We start from the raw sequence: 16,061 nt of genomic DNA on the forward strand, positions 1-16,061 counted from the left end.
AACGTGGTGGCGCTGAGGGCGGTGTGCCTGGACCCCCCCCACCTGTGCCTGGTGATGGAATACGCCGCGGGGGGGTCGTTGAACAGGGCGTTAATGGGGAGGGAGCTGGTGCCCCCCCGCGTGTTGTTGGACTGGGCGCTGCAAGTGGCCGAAGGGATGAGGTACCTCCATAGGGAGCCGTGTCCGCTGCTGCACAGGGACCTCAAGTCCAGCAATGGTGAGGGGGGGGCTGGGGGGGGGTAATGGGGGGGGTGAGGGGGGGCGATGGGGTAGGGGGTGGGGGGCTGGGGGATGGGGGAGGGATGGGGGGTGGTAAGGGGTGGGGGTGATGGGGGATGGGGGGGGTGGTAAGGGGTGGGGGGTCTGGGGGGGTAAGGGGTGGGGGGGAGCTGGAGGGGGGGGAGTGGGATATAGGGGGTGGTAAGGGGTGGGGGGTCTGGGGGGGTAAGGGGTAGGGGGGGGTAAGGGGTGGGGGGGGGCTGGAGGGGGGGGGAGTGGGATATAGGGGGTGGTAAGGGGTGGGGGGTCTGGGGGGATGGGGGGTAAGGGGTATGGGAGGGGGCTGGGGGCTGAGGGGGTGGGGAGTAAGGGGGGGGGGAGTGGGCTATAGGGGGTGGAAGGGGGTGGGGGGGTGATGGGTTGGGGGGGTAGGGGGCTATGGGGGATGGGGGAGGGATGGGGAGTAAGGGGTGAGGGGGGGCGTTTGGGGGGGTGTGGGGGGGTGGTAAAGGGGGGCAAGGGGTAGGGGGTGTGGGGGGGGTGGATGGGGGAGGGATGGGGGGTAAGGGGTAGGGGGTAGAAGGAGGGGGGGATGGGGTGGATGGTGGGTGGAGGGGGCTGAGGGGGGGGCACTGGAGGGGGTGGGGGGGTAAGGGGTATGGGGGGGGCAAGGGGTATGGGGGGCTGAGGGGAATGGGGGTAAGGGGTGGGGGGGGGCAAGGGGGCTGGGGGGGCTGGGGGGAATGGGGGTAAGGGGGGGGGGAGGGGGTAAGGGGTGGGGGGGGGGCGTTGGAGGGGGGTGTGAGGGGGGATAAGGGGTGGGGGGGGTTGGGGGTCTGGGGGGTAGGGGTCTAGGGGATTGGGGTAGGTATGTGGGGAGGGATGTGGGGTATTGGGGGGATGGGGGGGCGTTGGAGGGGGGTGTGAGGGGGGGTAAGGGGTGGGGGGTGGGCTATAGGGGGTAGTAAGGGGTGGGGGGGCTGGGGCAGGGATGGGGGGTAAGGGGTAGGGGGGAGATGGGGGATAAGGAGGGTGGGGGGGGTGGGGGGTGATGGGTTGGGGGGGGTGGTAAGGGAGGGGGGGTGGGGGATGGGCTATAGGAGGTGAGGGAGGGTGGGGGTGTGGGGTATAGGGGGTGGAAGGGGGGTGTGAGGGGGGGGTAAGGGGTGGGGGTGGGCTGGACGGGGGGGGGAGTGGGATATATGGGGGTGGTAAGGGGTGGGGGGTCGGGGGGGTGGGGTGAGGGGTGGAGGTAAGGGGGGTGATGGGGGGGGGTGAGGGGGGGCAAGAGGTATGGGGGGGCTGGGGGGAATGGGGGTAAGGGGTGGGGGGTGATGGGTTGGGGGGGGGCTGGGGGATGGGGGGAGGGATGGGGGGTATTGGGGGGGCGGGGGTGGGGGGGCGTGGAGGGGTGTAGGGGGGTAAGGGGTATGGGGGGGCTGTGGGGGGCGTTTGGGGGGGGGGTAAGGGGGGGGGGGCTGGGGGATGGGGTGGATGGTGGGTGGAGGGGGCTGAGGGGGGGGCACTGGGGGGGGTGTGGGGGGTAAGGGGTATGGGGGGGGCTGAGGGGACACTGGGGGGAGGTGAGGGGGGGCGATGGGGTAGGGGGTGGGGGGGGGATGGGGGAGGGATGGGGGGTAAGGGGGGTGGGGAGTGGGATATAGGGGGTGGAAGGGGGTGGGGGGAGGTATGTGGGGTATTGGGGGGGATGGGGGGTGGGGGGGTATGCTGGGGGGGGGGGTTGGGGGGGTGAGGGGGGGGGTAAGGGGTAATGGGGGATGGGGGATGGGGGAGGGATGGGGGTTGGGGGTAGGGGAATGGGGGGGATGGGGATGGGGGAGGGATGGGGAGTAAGGGGTAGGGGGGGGCTGGGGGGGGCGTTTGGGGGGGATGAGGGGGGGGTAAGGGGTATGGGGTATGGGGGATGGGGGAGGGATGGGGGGTAAGGGGTATGGGGGTAGAAGGAGGGGGGGATGCCCCCCATTGCCCCATAGTCCTGCTATCCCAGCCCCTGATTGTCACCCTATATTATATGGGTCACCCCATAACCCCCATTGCCCCATAGTCCTACTATCCCAGCCCCTGACTGACTGTGATGTGAGTGGTCACCCCATAACCCCCCCTATAGTTCACCCCATAACCCCATTGTATGGGTCACCCCATAACGCCCCCTATAGTTCACCCCATAACCCCCTTATATGGTTCACCCCATAACACCCCCTATGGGTCACCCCATAACCCCGTTATATGGTTCCCCATATAACCCCCCCCTATGGTTCACCCCATAACCCCCATCTATGGCTCACCCCATAACCCCCTTATATGGTTCACCCCATAACCCCGTTATATGGTTCACCCCATAACCCCATTATATGGTTCACCCCATAACCCCCCTCTATGGCTCACCCCATAACCCCATCTATGTCTCACCCCATAACCCCCCATTGCCCCATAGTCCTACTATCCCAGCCCCTGATTGTCACCCCATAACCCCCCCCATGGCTCACCCCATAACCCCCTTATATGGGTCACCCCATAACCCCCATTGCCCCATAGTCCTGCTATCCCAGCCCCTGATTGTCACCCCATAACCCCCCCCATGGCTCACCCTATAACCCCGTTATATGGTTCACCCCATAACCCCCTTATATAGTTCACCCCATAACCCCCTTATATGGCTTACCCCATAACCCCATTATATGGTTCACCCCATAACCCCCCCTATAGTTCACCCCATAACCCCATCTATGGTTCACCCCATAACCCCCATATATGTCTCACCCCATAACCCCCTTATATGGCTCACCCCATACCCCCGTTATATGGCTCACCCCATAACCCCCTTATATGGCTCACCCCATACCCCCGTTATATGGCTCACCCCATAACCCCCCTACCATGTTTCACCCCATAACCCCCCCTATAGGTCACCCCATAACCCCCTTATATGGGTCACCCCATAACCCTGTTATATGTCTCACCCCATAACCCCCATTGCCCCATAGTCCTACTATCCCAGCCCCTGATTGTCACCCTATAACCCCCCCCATGGCTCACCCTATAACCCCCATCTATGGGTCACCCTATAACCCCCCTATGGGTCACCCCATACCCCCGTTATATGTCTCACCCCATAACCCCCCATTGCCCCATAGTCCTACTATCCCAGCCCCTGATTGTCACCCCATAACCCCCTCTATGGCTCACCCCATAACCCCCTTATATAGTTCACCCCATAACCCCCTTATATGGTTCACCCCATAACCCCCCATTGCCCCATAGTCCTGCTATCCCGGCCCCTGATTGTCACCCCATAACCCCCCCCATGGCTCACCCTATAACCCCCATCTATGGGTCACCCTATAACCCCCCTATGGGTCACCCCATAACCCCCTTATATGGTTCAACCCATAACCCCCCCATGGTTCACCCCATAACCCCATTATATGGGTCACCCCATAACCCCGTTATATGTTTCACCCCATAACCCCCCATTGCCCCATAGTCCTACTATCCCAGCCCCTGATTGTCACCCCATAACCCCCTCTATGGTTCACCCCACAACCTCCTCTCTATGAGTCACCCCATAACCCCCTGCCCATGTTTCACCCCATAACCCCGTTATATGGTTCACCCCATAACCCCCTTATATGGGTCACCCCATAACCCCCTTATATGGTTCACCCCATAACCCCATTATATGGGTCACCCTATTCCCCCCTTATGTCTCACCCCATAACCCCCATTGCCCCATAGTCCTGCTATCCCAGCCCCTGATTGTCACCCTATAACCCCCTTATATGGGTCACCCCATAACCCCTTTATATGGCTCACCCCATAACCCCGTTATATGGCTCACCCCATAACCCCCATTGCCCCATAGTCCTGCTATCCCGGCCCCTGATTGTCACCCCATAACTCCCCCCATGGCTCACCCTATAACCCCCATCTATGGGTCACCCTATAGCCCCCCTATGGGTCACCCCATAACCCCGTTATATGGGTCACCCCATAACCCCCCATTGCCCCATAGTCCTGCTATCCCAGCCCCTGATTGACTGTGACGTGAGCGGTCACCCCATAACCCCCATCTATGGGTCACCCTATAACCCCATTATATGGCTCACCCCATAACCCCGTTATATGGCTCACCCCATAACCCCCTTATATGGGTCACCCCATAACCCCCTTATATGGCTCACCCCATACCCCCATCTATGGCTCACCCCATAACCCCCTTATATGGTTCACCCCATAACACCCATCTATGGGTCACCCCATAACCCCGTTATATGGTTCACCCCATAACCCCCTTATATAGTTCACCCCATAACCCCCACTATGGCTCACCCCATAACCCCATTATATGGTTCACCCCATAACCCCCCCTATAGTTCACCCCATAACCCCATCTATGGTTCACCCCATAACCCCCATATATGTCTCACCCCATAACCCCATCTATGGGTCACCCTATAACCACCCCCTATGGGTCACCCCATAACCCCGTTATATGTTTCACCCCATAACCCCCATTGCCCCATAGTCCTGCTGTCCCAGCCCCTGATTGTCACCCCATAACCCCATTATATGTTTCACCCCATAACCCCCATTGCCCCATAGTCCTACTATCCCATCCCCTGACTGACTGTGATGTGAGTGGTCACCCCATAACCCCCCCTATAGTTCACCCCATAACTCCCTTATATGGTTCACCCCATAACCCCCACTATGGCTCACCCCATAACCCCCTTATATGGTTCACCCCATAACCCCATTATATGGGTCACCCCATAACCCCGTTATATGTTTCACCCCATAACCCCCATTGCCCCACAGTCCTACTATCCCAGCCCCTGATTGTCACCCCATAACCCCCTCTATGGCTCACCCCATAACCCCCCCTATAGTTCACCCCATAACCCCCTTACATGGCTCACCCCATAACCCCCTTATATAGTTCACCCCATAACCCCCTTATATGGGTCACCCCATAACCCCCCATTGCCCCATAGTCCTACTATCCCAGCCCCTGATTGTCACCCCATAACCCCCTCTATGGCTCACCCTATAACCCCCATCTATGGGTCACCCCATACCCCATCTATGTCTCACCCCATAACCCCCATTGCCCCATAGTCCTACTATCCCATCCCCTGACTGACTGTGCCGTGAGCGGTCACCCCATAACCCCCCCTATAGTTCACCCCATAACCCCCTTATATGGTTCACCCTATAACCCCCTTATATGGTTCACCCCATAACCCCCATCTATGGGTCACCCCATAACCCCCTTATATGGTTCACCCCATAACCCCCATCTATGGCTCACCCCATAACCCTCTTATATGGTTCACCCCATAACCCCCTTATATGGTTCACACTATAACCCCCTTATATGGTTCACCCCATAACCCCCTTATATGGTTCACCCCATAACCCCCTTATATAGTTCACCCCATAACCCCCTTATATGGCTCACCCCATAACCCCGTTATATGGCTCACCCCATAACCCCCATTGCCCCATAGTCCTGCTATCCCAGCCTCTGATTGTCACCCCATAACCCCCCCCAATGGCTCACCCCATAACCCCGTTATATGTCTCACCCCATAACTCCCATTGCCCCATAGTCCTGCTATCCCAGCCCCTGATTGTCACCCCATGAACCCCTTATATGGCTCACCCCATAACCCCGTTATATGTCTCACCCCATAACCCCCATTGCCCCATAGTCCTACTATCCCAGCCCCTGATTGTCACCCCATAACCCCCTTATATGGGTCACCCCATAACCCCGTTATATGGGTCACCCCATAACCCCGTTATATGGCTCACCCCATAACCCCCATTGCCCCATAGTCCTGCTATCCCGGCCCCTGATTGTCACCCCATAACCCCCCCCATGGCTCACCCTATAACCCCCATCTATGGGTCACCCTATAACCCCCCTATGGGTCACCCCATAACCCCCTTATATGGTTCAACCCATAACCCCCCCATGGTTCACCCCATAACCCCCCCTATGGGTCACCCCATAACCCCGTTATATGTTTCACCCCATAACCCCCCATTGCCCCATAGTCCTACTATCCCAGCCCCTGATTGTCACCCCATAACCCCCTCTATGGGTCACCCCATAACCCCCTTATATGGGTCACCCCATAACCCCGTTATATGGTTCACCCCATAATCCCATTATATGGGTCACCCTATTCCCCCCTTATGTCTCACCCCATAACCCCCATTGCCCCATAGTCCTACTATCCCAGCCCCTGATTGTCACCCCATAACCCCCTCTATGGCTCACCCCATAACCCCCTTATATGGTTCACCCCATAACCCCCTCTATGGCTCACCCCATAACCCCCCCTATAGTTCACCCCATAACCCCCTTATATGGGTCACCCCATAACCCCCTTATACGGTTCAACCCATAACCCCCCCATGGCTCACCCCATAGCCCCCCCTATGGTTCACCCCATAACCCCCATTGCCCCATAGTCCTGCTATCCCAGCCCCTGATGGACTGTGATGTGAGCAGTCACCCTATAACCCCCCCTATAGTTCACCCCATAACCCCCTTATATGGGTCACCCCATAACCCCGTTATATGTCTCACCCCATAACCCCCATTGCCCCACAGTCCTGCTATCCCAGCCCCTGATTGTCACCCCATAACCCCCCCCAATGGCTCACCCTATAACCCCCCCTATAGTTCACCCCATAACCCCCTTATATGGTTCACCCCATAACCCCCTTATATGGTTCACCCTATAACCCCCCTCTATGGCTCACCCCATAACCCCCCTACCATGTTTCACCCCATAACCCCCCCTATAGTTCACCCCATAACCCCCTTATATGGGTCACCCCATAACCCCGTTATATGTTTCACCCCATAACCCCCATTGCCCCATAGTCCTACTATCCCAGCCCCTGATTGTCACCCCATAACCCCCTTATATGGCTCACCCCATAACCCCCATCTATGGCTCACCCCATAACCCCCTTATATGGTTCACCCCATAACGCCCCCTATAGTTCATCCCATAACACCCCCATGTTTCACCCCATAACCCCCCCTATAGTTCACCCTATAACCCCATCTATGGGTCACCCCATAACCCCCTTATATGGCTCACCCCATAACCCCCTTATATGGGTCACCCCATAACCCCCTTATATGGGTCACCCCATAACCCCATTATATGGGTCACCCCATAACCCCGTTATATGTTTCACCCCATAACCCCCATTGCCCCATAGTCCTGCTATCCCGGCCCCTGATTGTCACCCTATAACCCCCCTCTATGGTTCACCCCATAACCCCCTGCCCATGTCTCACCCCATAACCCCCATTGCCCCACAGTCCTGCTGTCCCACCCCCTGACTGACTGTGCCGTGAGCGGTCAGACACTGAAGATCAGCGACTTGGGGCTGGCCCGAGAATGGGATCGAACAACGAGGATGAGCACGGCCGGGACCTACGCGTGGATGGCACCCGAGGTCATAAGGACATCCACCTTCACACGGGGCAGTGATGTATGGAGGTGATGTATAGGGTATATAGGGTTATATGGGGGTATATGGGGGTATATGGGGGTATATGGGGGTATATGGGGTTATATGGGGGTATATGGGGGGTATATGGGGTTATATGGGGGGTATATGGGGGGTATATGGGGTTATATGGGGGTATATGGGGTTATATGGGGTTATATGGGGTTATATGGGGTTATATGGGGTTATATAGGGTTATATGGGGTTATATGGGGTTATATGGGGGTTATATGGGGGGTATATGGGGTTATATGGGGTTATATGGGGGTATATGGGGGTATATAGGGTTATATAGGGTTATATGGGGGGTATATGGGGGTATATGGGGTTATATGGGGTTATATGGGGGTATATGGAGTTATATGGGGGGTATATGGGGTATATGGGGGTATATGGGGTTATAGGGACCTACGCGTGGATGGCACCCGAGGTCATAAGGACATCCACCTTCAAACGGGGCAGTGATGTATGGAGGTGATGTATAGGGTATATAGGGTTATATGGGGTTATATGGGGGTATATGGGGTTATATGGGGTTATATAGGGGGTATATGGGGTTATATGGGGTTATATGGGGGTATATGGGGTTATATGGGGTTATATGGGGGTATATGGGGTTATATGGGGTTATATGGGGTTATATGGGGTTATATAGGGTTATATGGGGGTATATGGGGTTATATAGGGGGTATATGGGGTTATATGGGTTATATAGGGTTATATGGGGTTATATGGGGGTATATGGGGTTATATGGGGTTATATAGGGTTATATGGGGGTATATGGGGGTATATAGGGTTATAGGGACCTACGCGTGGATGGCACCCGAGGTCATAAGGACATCCACCTTCACACGGGGCAGTGATGTATGGAGGTGATGTATAGGGTATATAGGGTTATATGGGGTTATATGGGGTTATATGGGGGTATATGGGGTTATATGGGGGTATATGGGGTTATATGGGGTTATATGGGGGGTATATGGGGTTATATGGGGGTATATGGGGTTATATGGGGGGTATATGGGGTTATAGGGACCTACGCGTGGATGGCACCCGAGGTCATAAGGACATCCACCTTCACACGGGGCAGTGATGTATGGAGGTGATGTATAGGGTATATAGGGTTATATGGGGGTATATGGGGTTATATGGGGGTATATGGGGGGTATATGGGGGTATATGGGGGTATATGGGGTTATATGGGGGGTATATGGGGGTATATGGGGTTATATGGGGTTATATGGGGTTATATGGGGTTATATGGGGGGTATATGGGGTTATAGGGACCTACGCGTGGATGGCACCCGAGGTCATAAGGACATCCACCTTCACACGGGGCAGTGATGTATGGAGGTGATGTATAGGGTATATAGGGTTATATGGGGGTATATAGGGTTATATGGGGTTATATGGGGGTATATGGGGTTATATGGGGTTATATGGGGTTATATGGGGGTATATGGGGTTATATGGGGTTATATGGGGGTATATGGGGTTATATGGGGTTATATGGGGGTATATGGGGGTATATGGGGTTATATGGGGTTATATGGGGGTATATGGGGGTATATGGGGGGTATATGGGGTTATAGGGACCTACGCGTGGATGGCACCCGAGGTCATAAGGACATCCACCTTCACACGGGGCAGTGATGTATGGAGGTGATGTATAGGGTATATAGGGTTATATGGGGTTATATGGGGTTATATGGGGTTATATGGGGGTATATGGGGGTATATGGGGTTATATGGGGTTTTATGGGGTTATATGGGGTTATATGGGGGTATATGGGGTTATATGGGGTTATATGGGGGGTATATGGGGTTATATGGGGTTATATGGGGTTATATAGGGTTATATGGGGTTATATGGGGTTATATGGGTTTATATGGGGTTATATGGGGTTATATGGGGGGTATATGGGGTTATAGGGACCTACGCGTGGATGGCACCCGAGGTCATAAGGACATCCACCTTCACACGGGGCAGTGATGTATGGAGGTGATGTATAGGGTATATAGGGTTATATGGGGTTATATGGGGGGTATATGGGGTTATATGGGGTTATATGGGGTTATATGGGGGTATATGGGGTTATATGGGGTTATATGGGGTTATATGGGGTTATATGGGGTTATATGGGGGGTATATGGGGTTATATGGGGGGTATATGGGGTTATATGGGGGTATATGGGGGGTATATGGGGTTATATGGGGGTATATGGGGTTATATGGGGGGTATATGGGGTTATATGGGGGTATATGGGGTTATATGGGGGGTATATGGGGTTATATGGGGGTATATGGGGGTATATGGGGTTATATAGGGGGTATATGGGGTTATATGGGGGTATATGGGGTTATATGGGGGTATATGGGGGGTATATAAGGTTATATGGGGGTATATGGGGTTATATGGGGTTATATGGGGTTATATGGGGGGTATATGGGGTTATATGGGGTTATATGGGGTTATATGGGGGTATATGGTGTTATATGGGGTTATATAGGGGTATATGGGGTTATATGGGGGGTATATGGGGTTATAGGGACCTACGCGTGGATGGCACCCGAGGTCATAAGGACATCCACCTTCACACGGGGCAGTGATGTATGGAGGTGATGTATAGGGTATATAGGGTTATATGGGGTTATATGGGGGTATATGGGGTTATATGGGGTTATATAAGGTTATATAGGGTATATGGGGTTACATGGGGTTATATGGGGTTATATGGGGGTATATGGGGTTATATGGGGGTATATGGGGTTATATGGGGTTATATAGGGTTATATGGGGTTATATGGGGGTATATGGGGGTATATGGGGTTATATGGGGGTATATGGGGTTATATAGGGGGTATATGGGGTTATATGGGGTAATATGGGGTTATAGAGGGTTATATGGGGGGTATATGGGGTTATAAGGGGTTATATGGGGTTATATGGGGTTATATGGGTTATATAGGGTTATATGGGGTTATATGGAGGTATATGGGGTTATATGGGGTTATATGGGGTTATATGGGGTTATATAGGGGATATATGGGGTTATATGGGGGTATATGGGGTTATATGGGGGGTATATGGGGTTATATGGGGTTATATGGGGTTATATGGGGGTATATGGGGGTATATGGGGTTATATGGGGGGTTATATGGGGTTATATGGGGTTATATGGGGGTATATGGGGTTATATGGGGGTATATGGGGTTATATGGGGTTATATGGGGGTATATGGGGTTATATGGGGGTATATGGGGTTATATGGGGTTATATAGGGGGTATATGGGGTTATATGGGGTTATATGGGGGGTATATGGGGTTATATGGGGTTATATAGGGGATATATGGCGTTATATGGGGTTATATGGGGTTATATGGGGTTATATGGGGATATATGGGGGTATATAGGGGGTATATAGGGTTATATGGGGTTATATGGGGGGATATTGGGGTTATATGGGGTTATATAGGGTTATATGGGGGTATATAGGGTTATATGGGGTTATATGGGGTTATATGGGGTTATATGGGGTTATATAGGGTTATATGGGGTTATATGGGGTTATATGAGGTTATATGGGGTTATATGGGGTTATATGGGGGTATATGGGGATATATGAGGTTATATAGGGTCATATGGGGTTATATGGGGTTATATGGAGGGTATATGGGGTTATATGGGGGGTAATTGGGCTTACAGGGGGTTATATTGGGGTATATGGGGGTATATGGGGTGATAGGGCGTTATATGGTGTTATATTGGGCTATATGGGGTCATATGTGGTTATATGGGGGCATATGTGGTCATATGGGGTTATACAGGGTAATATGGAGGATATATGGGGGGAATTTGGGGTTATTGGGGTCATATGGGGGGGAATATGGGGTCATATGGAGTTACATGGGAGAATACAGAGTCATATGGGGTCATATGGGGGGAATATGGAGCCATATGTGGGAATCCCCTCCTTTTGGGGTCTTTGGGGTCTTTTTAGGGTCTGGACCCCCCCACTGACCTGTCCCCCCCATTCCCAGCTATGGGGTGCTGCTGTGGGGCCTTTATGGGGGAAATAATGGGGTTGGGGTGGAAGACTGTGGGATTTAGGGTAAAAATCCCATATTTTATGGGGTATTTTGGGGTCTTTGGGGTCTTTTTGGGGTCTGGACCCCCCCACTGACCTGTCCCCCCCATTCCCACTTATAGGGTGGTGCTATGGGGTTGGGGTCCAGTGTCTTTATGGGGGAAATAATGGGGTTGCGGTGGAAAACTGTGGGATTTGGGGTAAAAATCCCATATTTTATGGGGTATTTGGGGTCTTTTTGGGGTATTTTGGGGGGGTTTTGGGGTCTTTTTGGGGTCTTTGGGGGGGTTTTGGGGTCTTTTTGGGGTCTTTGGGGTCTTTTTGGGGTATTTGGGGTATTTTTGGGGTCTTTGGGGCCTTTTTGGGGTATTTGGGGGGGTTTTGGGGTCTTTTTGGGGTCTTTTTGGGGTCTTTTGGGGTCTTTTTGGGGTCTGGACCCCCCCACTGACCTGCCTACCCCATTCCCACTTATAGGGTGGTGCTATGGGGTTGGGGCCAAGTGTCTTTATGGGGGAAATAATGGGGTTGGGGTGGAAAACTGTGGGATTTAGGGTAAAAATCCCATATTTTATGGGGTATTTGGGGTCTTTTTGGGGTATTTTGGGGGATTTTGGGGTCTTTTGGGGTCTTTTTAGGGTCTTTTTGGGGTCTTTGGGGCCTTTTTGGGGTATTTGGGGGGGTCTTTGGGGTCTTTTTGGGGTCTGGACCCCCCCACTGTCCTGTCCCTCCCATTCCCAGCTATGGGGTGCTGCTGTGGGGCCTTTATGGGGGAAATAATGGGGTTGGGGTGGAAGACTTTGGGATTTAGGGTAAAAATCCCATATTTTATGGGGTATTTGGGGTCTTTTTGGGGTATTTGGGGTCTTTTTGGGGTCTTTTTGGGGTCTTTGGGGTCTTTTTGGGGTCTGGACCCCCCCACTGACCTGTCCCCCCCCATTCCCAGCTATGGGGTGCTGCTGTGGGGTTGGGGCCTTTATGGGGGAAATAATGGGGTATTTGGGGTCTTTTTGGGGTATTTGGGGTCTTTTTGGGGTCTTTTTGGGGTCTTTGGGGTCTTTTTGGGGTCTTTGGGGTCTTTTTGGGGTCTGGACCCCCCCACATTGTCCTGTCCCCCCCCATTCCCACTTATAGGGTGCTGCTGTGGGGTTGGGTCCCAGAGTCTTTATAGGGGAAATAATGGGGTTGGGGTGGGAGACTGTGGGATTTAGGGTAAAAATCCCATATTTTATGGGGTATTTGGGGTCTTTTTGGGGTCTTTTTGGGGGGTTTTGGGGTCTTTTTGGGGTCTGGACCCCCCCACTGACCTGTCCCCCCCATTCCCAGCTATGGGGTGCTGCTGTGGGGCCTTTATGGGGGAAATAATGGGGTTGGGGTGGAAGACTGTGGGATTTGGGGTAAAAATCCCATATTTTATGGGGTATTTGGGGTCTTTTTGGGGTCTTTGGGGGGGTTTTGGGGTCTGGACCCCCCCACTGACCTGTCCCCCCCCCATTCCCAGCTATGGGGTGCTGCTGTGGGGTCCAGTGCCTTTATGGGGGAAATAATGGGGTTGGGGTGGAAGACTGTGGGATTTGGGGTAAAAATCCCATATTTTATGGGGTATTTGGGGTCTTTTTGGGGTCTTTGGGGTCTTTTGGGGTCTGGACCCCCCCACTGACCTGTCCCCCCCCAATTCCCAGCTATGGGGTGCTGCTGTGGGGTTGGGGCCTTTATGGGGGAAATAATGGGGTTGGGGTGGAAGACTGTGGGATTTAGGGTAAAAATCCCATATTTTATGGGGTATTTGGGGTCTTTTTGGGGTCTTTGGGGTCTTTTTGGGGTCTGGACCCCCCCACATTGTCCTGTCCCCCCCCATTCCCACTTATAGGGTGCTGCTGTGGGGTTGGGTCCCAGAGTCTTTATAGGGGAAATAATGGGGTTGGGGTGGAAGACTGTGGGATTTAGGGTAAAAATCCCATATTTTATGGGGTATTTGGGGTCTTTTTAGGGTCTGGACCCCCCCCACACAGACCTGTCCCCCCCCCATTCCCAGCTATGGGGTGCTGCTGTGGGGTTGGGACCCAGTGTCTTTATGGGGGAAATAATGGGGTTGGGGTGGAAAACTGTGGGATTTGGGGTAAAAATCCCATATTTTATGGGGTATTTGGGGTCTTTTGGGGGTATTTTGGGGTATTTTGGGGTATTTTTGGGGTCTTTTTGTGGTCTTTGGGGTCTTTTTGGGGTCTTTTTGGGGTCTTTGGGGTCTTTTTGGGGTCTGGACCCCCCCAATGACCTGTCCCCCCCCCATTCCCAGCTATGGGGTGCTGCTGTGGGGCCTTTATGGGGGAAATAATGGGGTTGGGGTGGAAAACTGTGGGATTTAGGGTAAAAATCCCATATTTTATGGGGTATTTGGGGTCCTTTTGGGGTCTTTTTGGGGGTTTTGGGGGTCTTTTTAGGGTCTTTTTGGGGTCTTTGGGGTCTTTTTGGGGTCTGGACCCCCCCACTGACCTGTCCCCCCCCATTCCCACTTATGGGGTGCTGCTGTGGGGCCTTTATGGGGGAAATAATGGGGTTGGGGTGGGAAACTGTGGGATTTGGGGTAAAAATCCCATATTTTATGGGGTATTTGATGTCTTTTTGGGGTATTTGGGGGGATTTTGGGGTCTTTTTGGGGTATTTTGGGGGATTTTGGGGTCTTTGTGGGGGTTTTGGGGTCTTTTTGGGGTCTGGACCCCCCCACTGACCTGTCCCCCCCATTCCCAGCTATGGGGTGCTGCTGTGGGGTTGGGGCCTTTATGGGGGAAATAATGGGGTTGGGGTGGAAGACTGTGGGATTTAGGGTAAAAATCCCATATTTTATGGGGTATTTGTGGTCTTTTGGGGGTATTTGGGGGGATTTTGGGGTCTTTTTGGGGTATTTGGGGTCTTTTTGGGGTCTTTGGGGTCTATTTAGGGTCTGGACCCCCCCACTGACCTGTCCCCCCCATTCCCAGCTATGGGGTGCTGCTGTGGGTCCTTTATGGGGGAAATAATGGGGTTGGGGTGGAAAACTGTGGGATTTAGGGTAAAAATCCCATATTTTATGGGGTATTTGGGGTCTTTTTGGGGTATTTGGGGGGGTTTTGGGGTCTCTTTGGGGTCTGGACCCCCCCCCATTAACCTGTCCCCCCCCCATTCCCAGCTATGGGGTGCTGCTGTGGGGCCTTTATGGGGGAAATAATGGGGTTGGGGTGGAAAACTGTGGGATTTAGGGTAAAAATCCCATATTTTATGGGGTATTTGGGGTGTTTTTGGGGTCTTTGGGGTCTTTTGGGGTCTGGACCCCCCCACTGACCTGCCTACCCCATTCCCACTTATAGGGTGGTGCTATGGGGTTGGGACCCAGTGTCTTTATGGGGGAAATAATGGGGTTGGGGTGGAAAACTGTGGGATTTGGGGTAAAAATCCCATATTTTATGGGGGTATTTGGGGTCTTTTTGGGGTCTTTGGGGCCTTTTTGGGGTATTTGGGGGGGTTTTGGGGTCTTTTGGGGTCTGGACCCCCCCACTGACCTGTCCCCCCCCCATTCCCAGCTATGGGGTGCTGCTGTGGGGTTGGGGCCTTTATGGGGGAAATAATGGGGTTGGGGTGAAAACTGTGGGATTTAGGGTAAAAATCCCATATTTTATGGGGTATTTGGGGTCTTTTTGGGGTCTTTGGGGTCTTTTGGGGTCTGGACCCCCCCCCACTGACCTGTCCCCCCCCCATTCCCAGCTATGGGGTGCTGCTGTGGGGCCTTTATGGGGGAAATAATGGGGTTGGGGTGGAAAACTGTGGGATTTAGGGTAAAAATCCCATATTTTATGGGGTATTTGGGGTCTTTTTAGGGTCTTTTTGGGGTCTTTTTGGGGTCTTTGGGGTCTTTTGGGGTCTGGACCCCCCCACTGACCTGTCCCCCCCATTCCCAGCTATGGGGTGCTGCTGTGGGGCCTTTATGGGGGAAATAATGGGGTTGGGGTGGAAGACTGTGGGATTTAGGGTAAAAATCCCATATTTTATGGGGTTTTTGGGGTCTTTTTGGGGTATTTTGGGGGATTTTGGGGTCTTTTTGGGGTCTTTTTGGGGTCTTTGGGGTCTTTTTAGGGTCTGGACCCCCCCCCACTGACCTGCCTACCCCATTCCCATCTATGGGGCCGTGCTATGGGGTTGGGGCCCAGTGCCTTTAT

General features: G+C 53.5%; 1 protein-coding gene across 1 annotated transcript in view; it reads left to right on the plus strand.

The window, feature by feature from the left end:
• The first annotated feature begins 6 nt into the window (after positions 1 to 6).
• The window catches only part of LOC146751344 (mitogen-activated protein kinase kinase kinase 11-like), a 47,893-nt gene continuing 31,838 nt past the window's right edge, over positions 7 to 16,061 (plus strand). Inside the window, exons 1-2 of the mRNA XM_085534680.1 lie at positions 7 to 217; positions 7,592 to 7,772. Coding sequence (XP_085390806.1) covers positions 55 to 217; positions 7,592 to 7,772 — 344 coding nt within the window. The 5' untranslated portion in view covers positions 7 to 54. The remainder of the gene's footprint in view (positions 218 to 7,591; positions 7,773 to 16,061) is intronic.

Source organism: Coturnix japonica, unplaced genomic scaffold, assembly GCF_054131305.1.
Source record: "Coturnix japonica strain WE unplaced genomic scaffold, WE-NBRP24 Scf096, whole genome shotgun sequence".
NCBI classification, from domain to species: domain Eukaryota; kingdom Metazoa; phylum Chordata; class Aves; order Galliformes; family Phasianidae; genus Coturnix; species Coturnix japonica.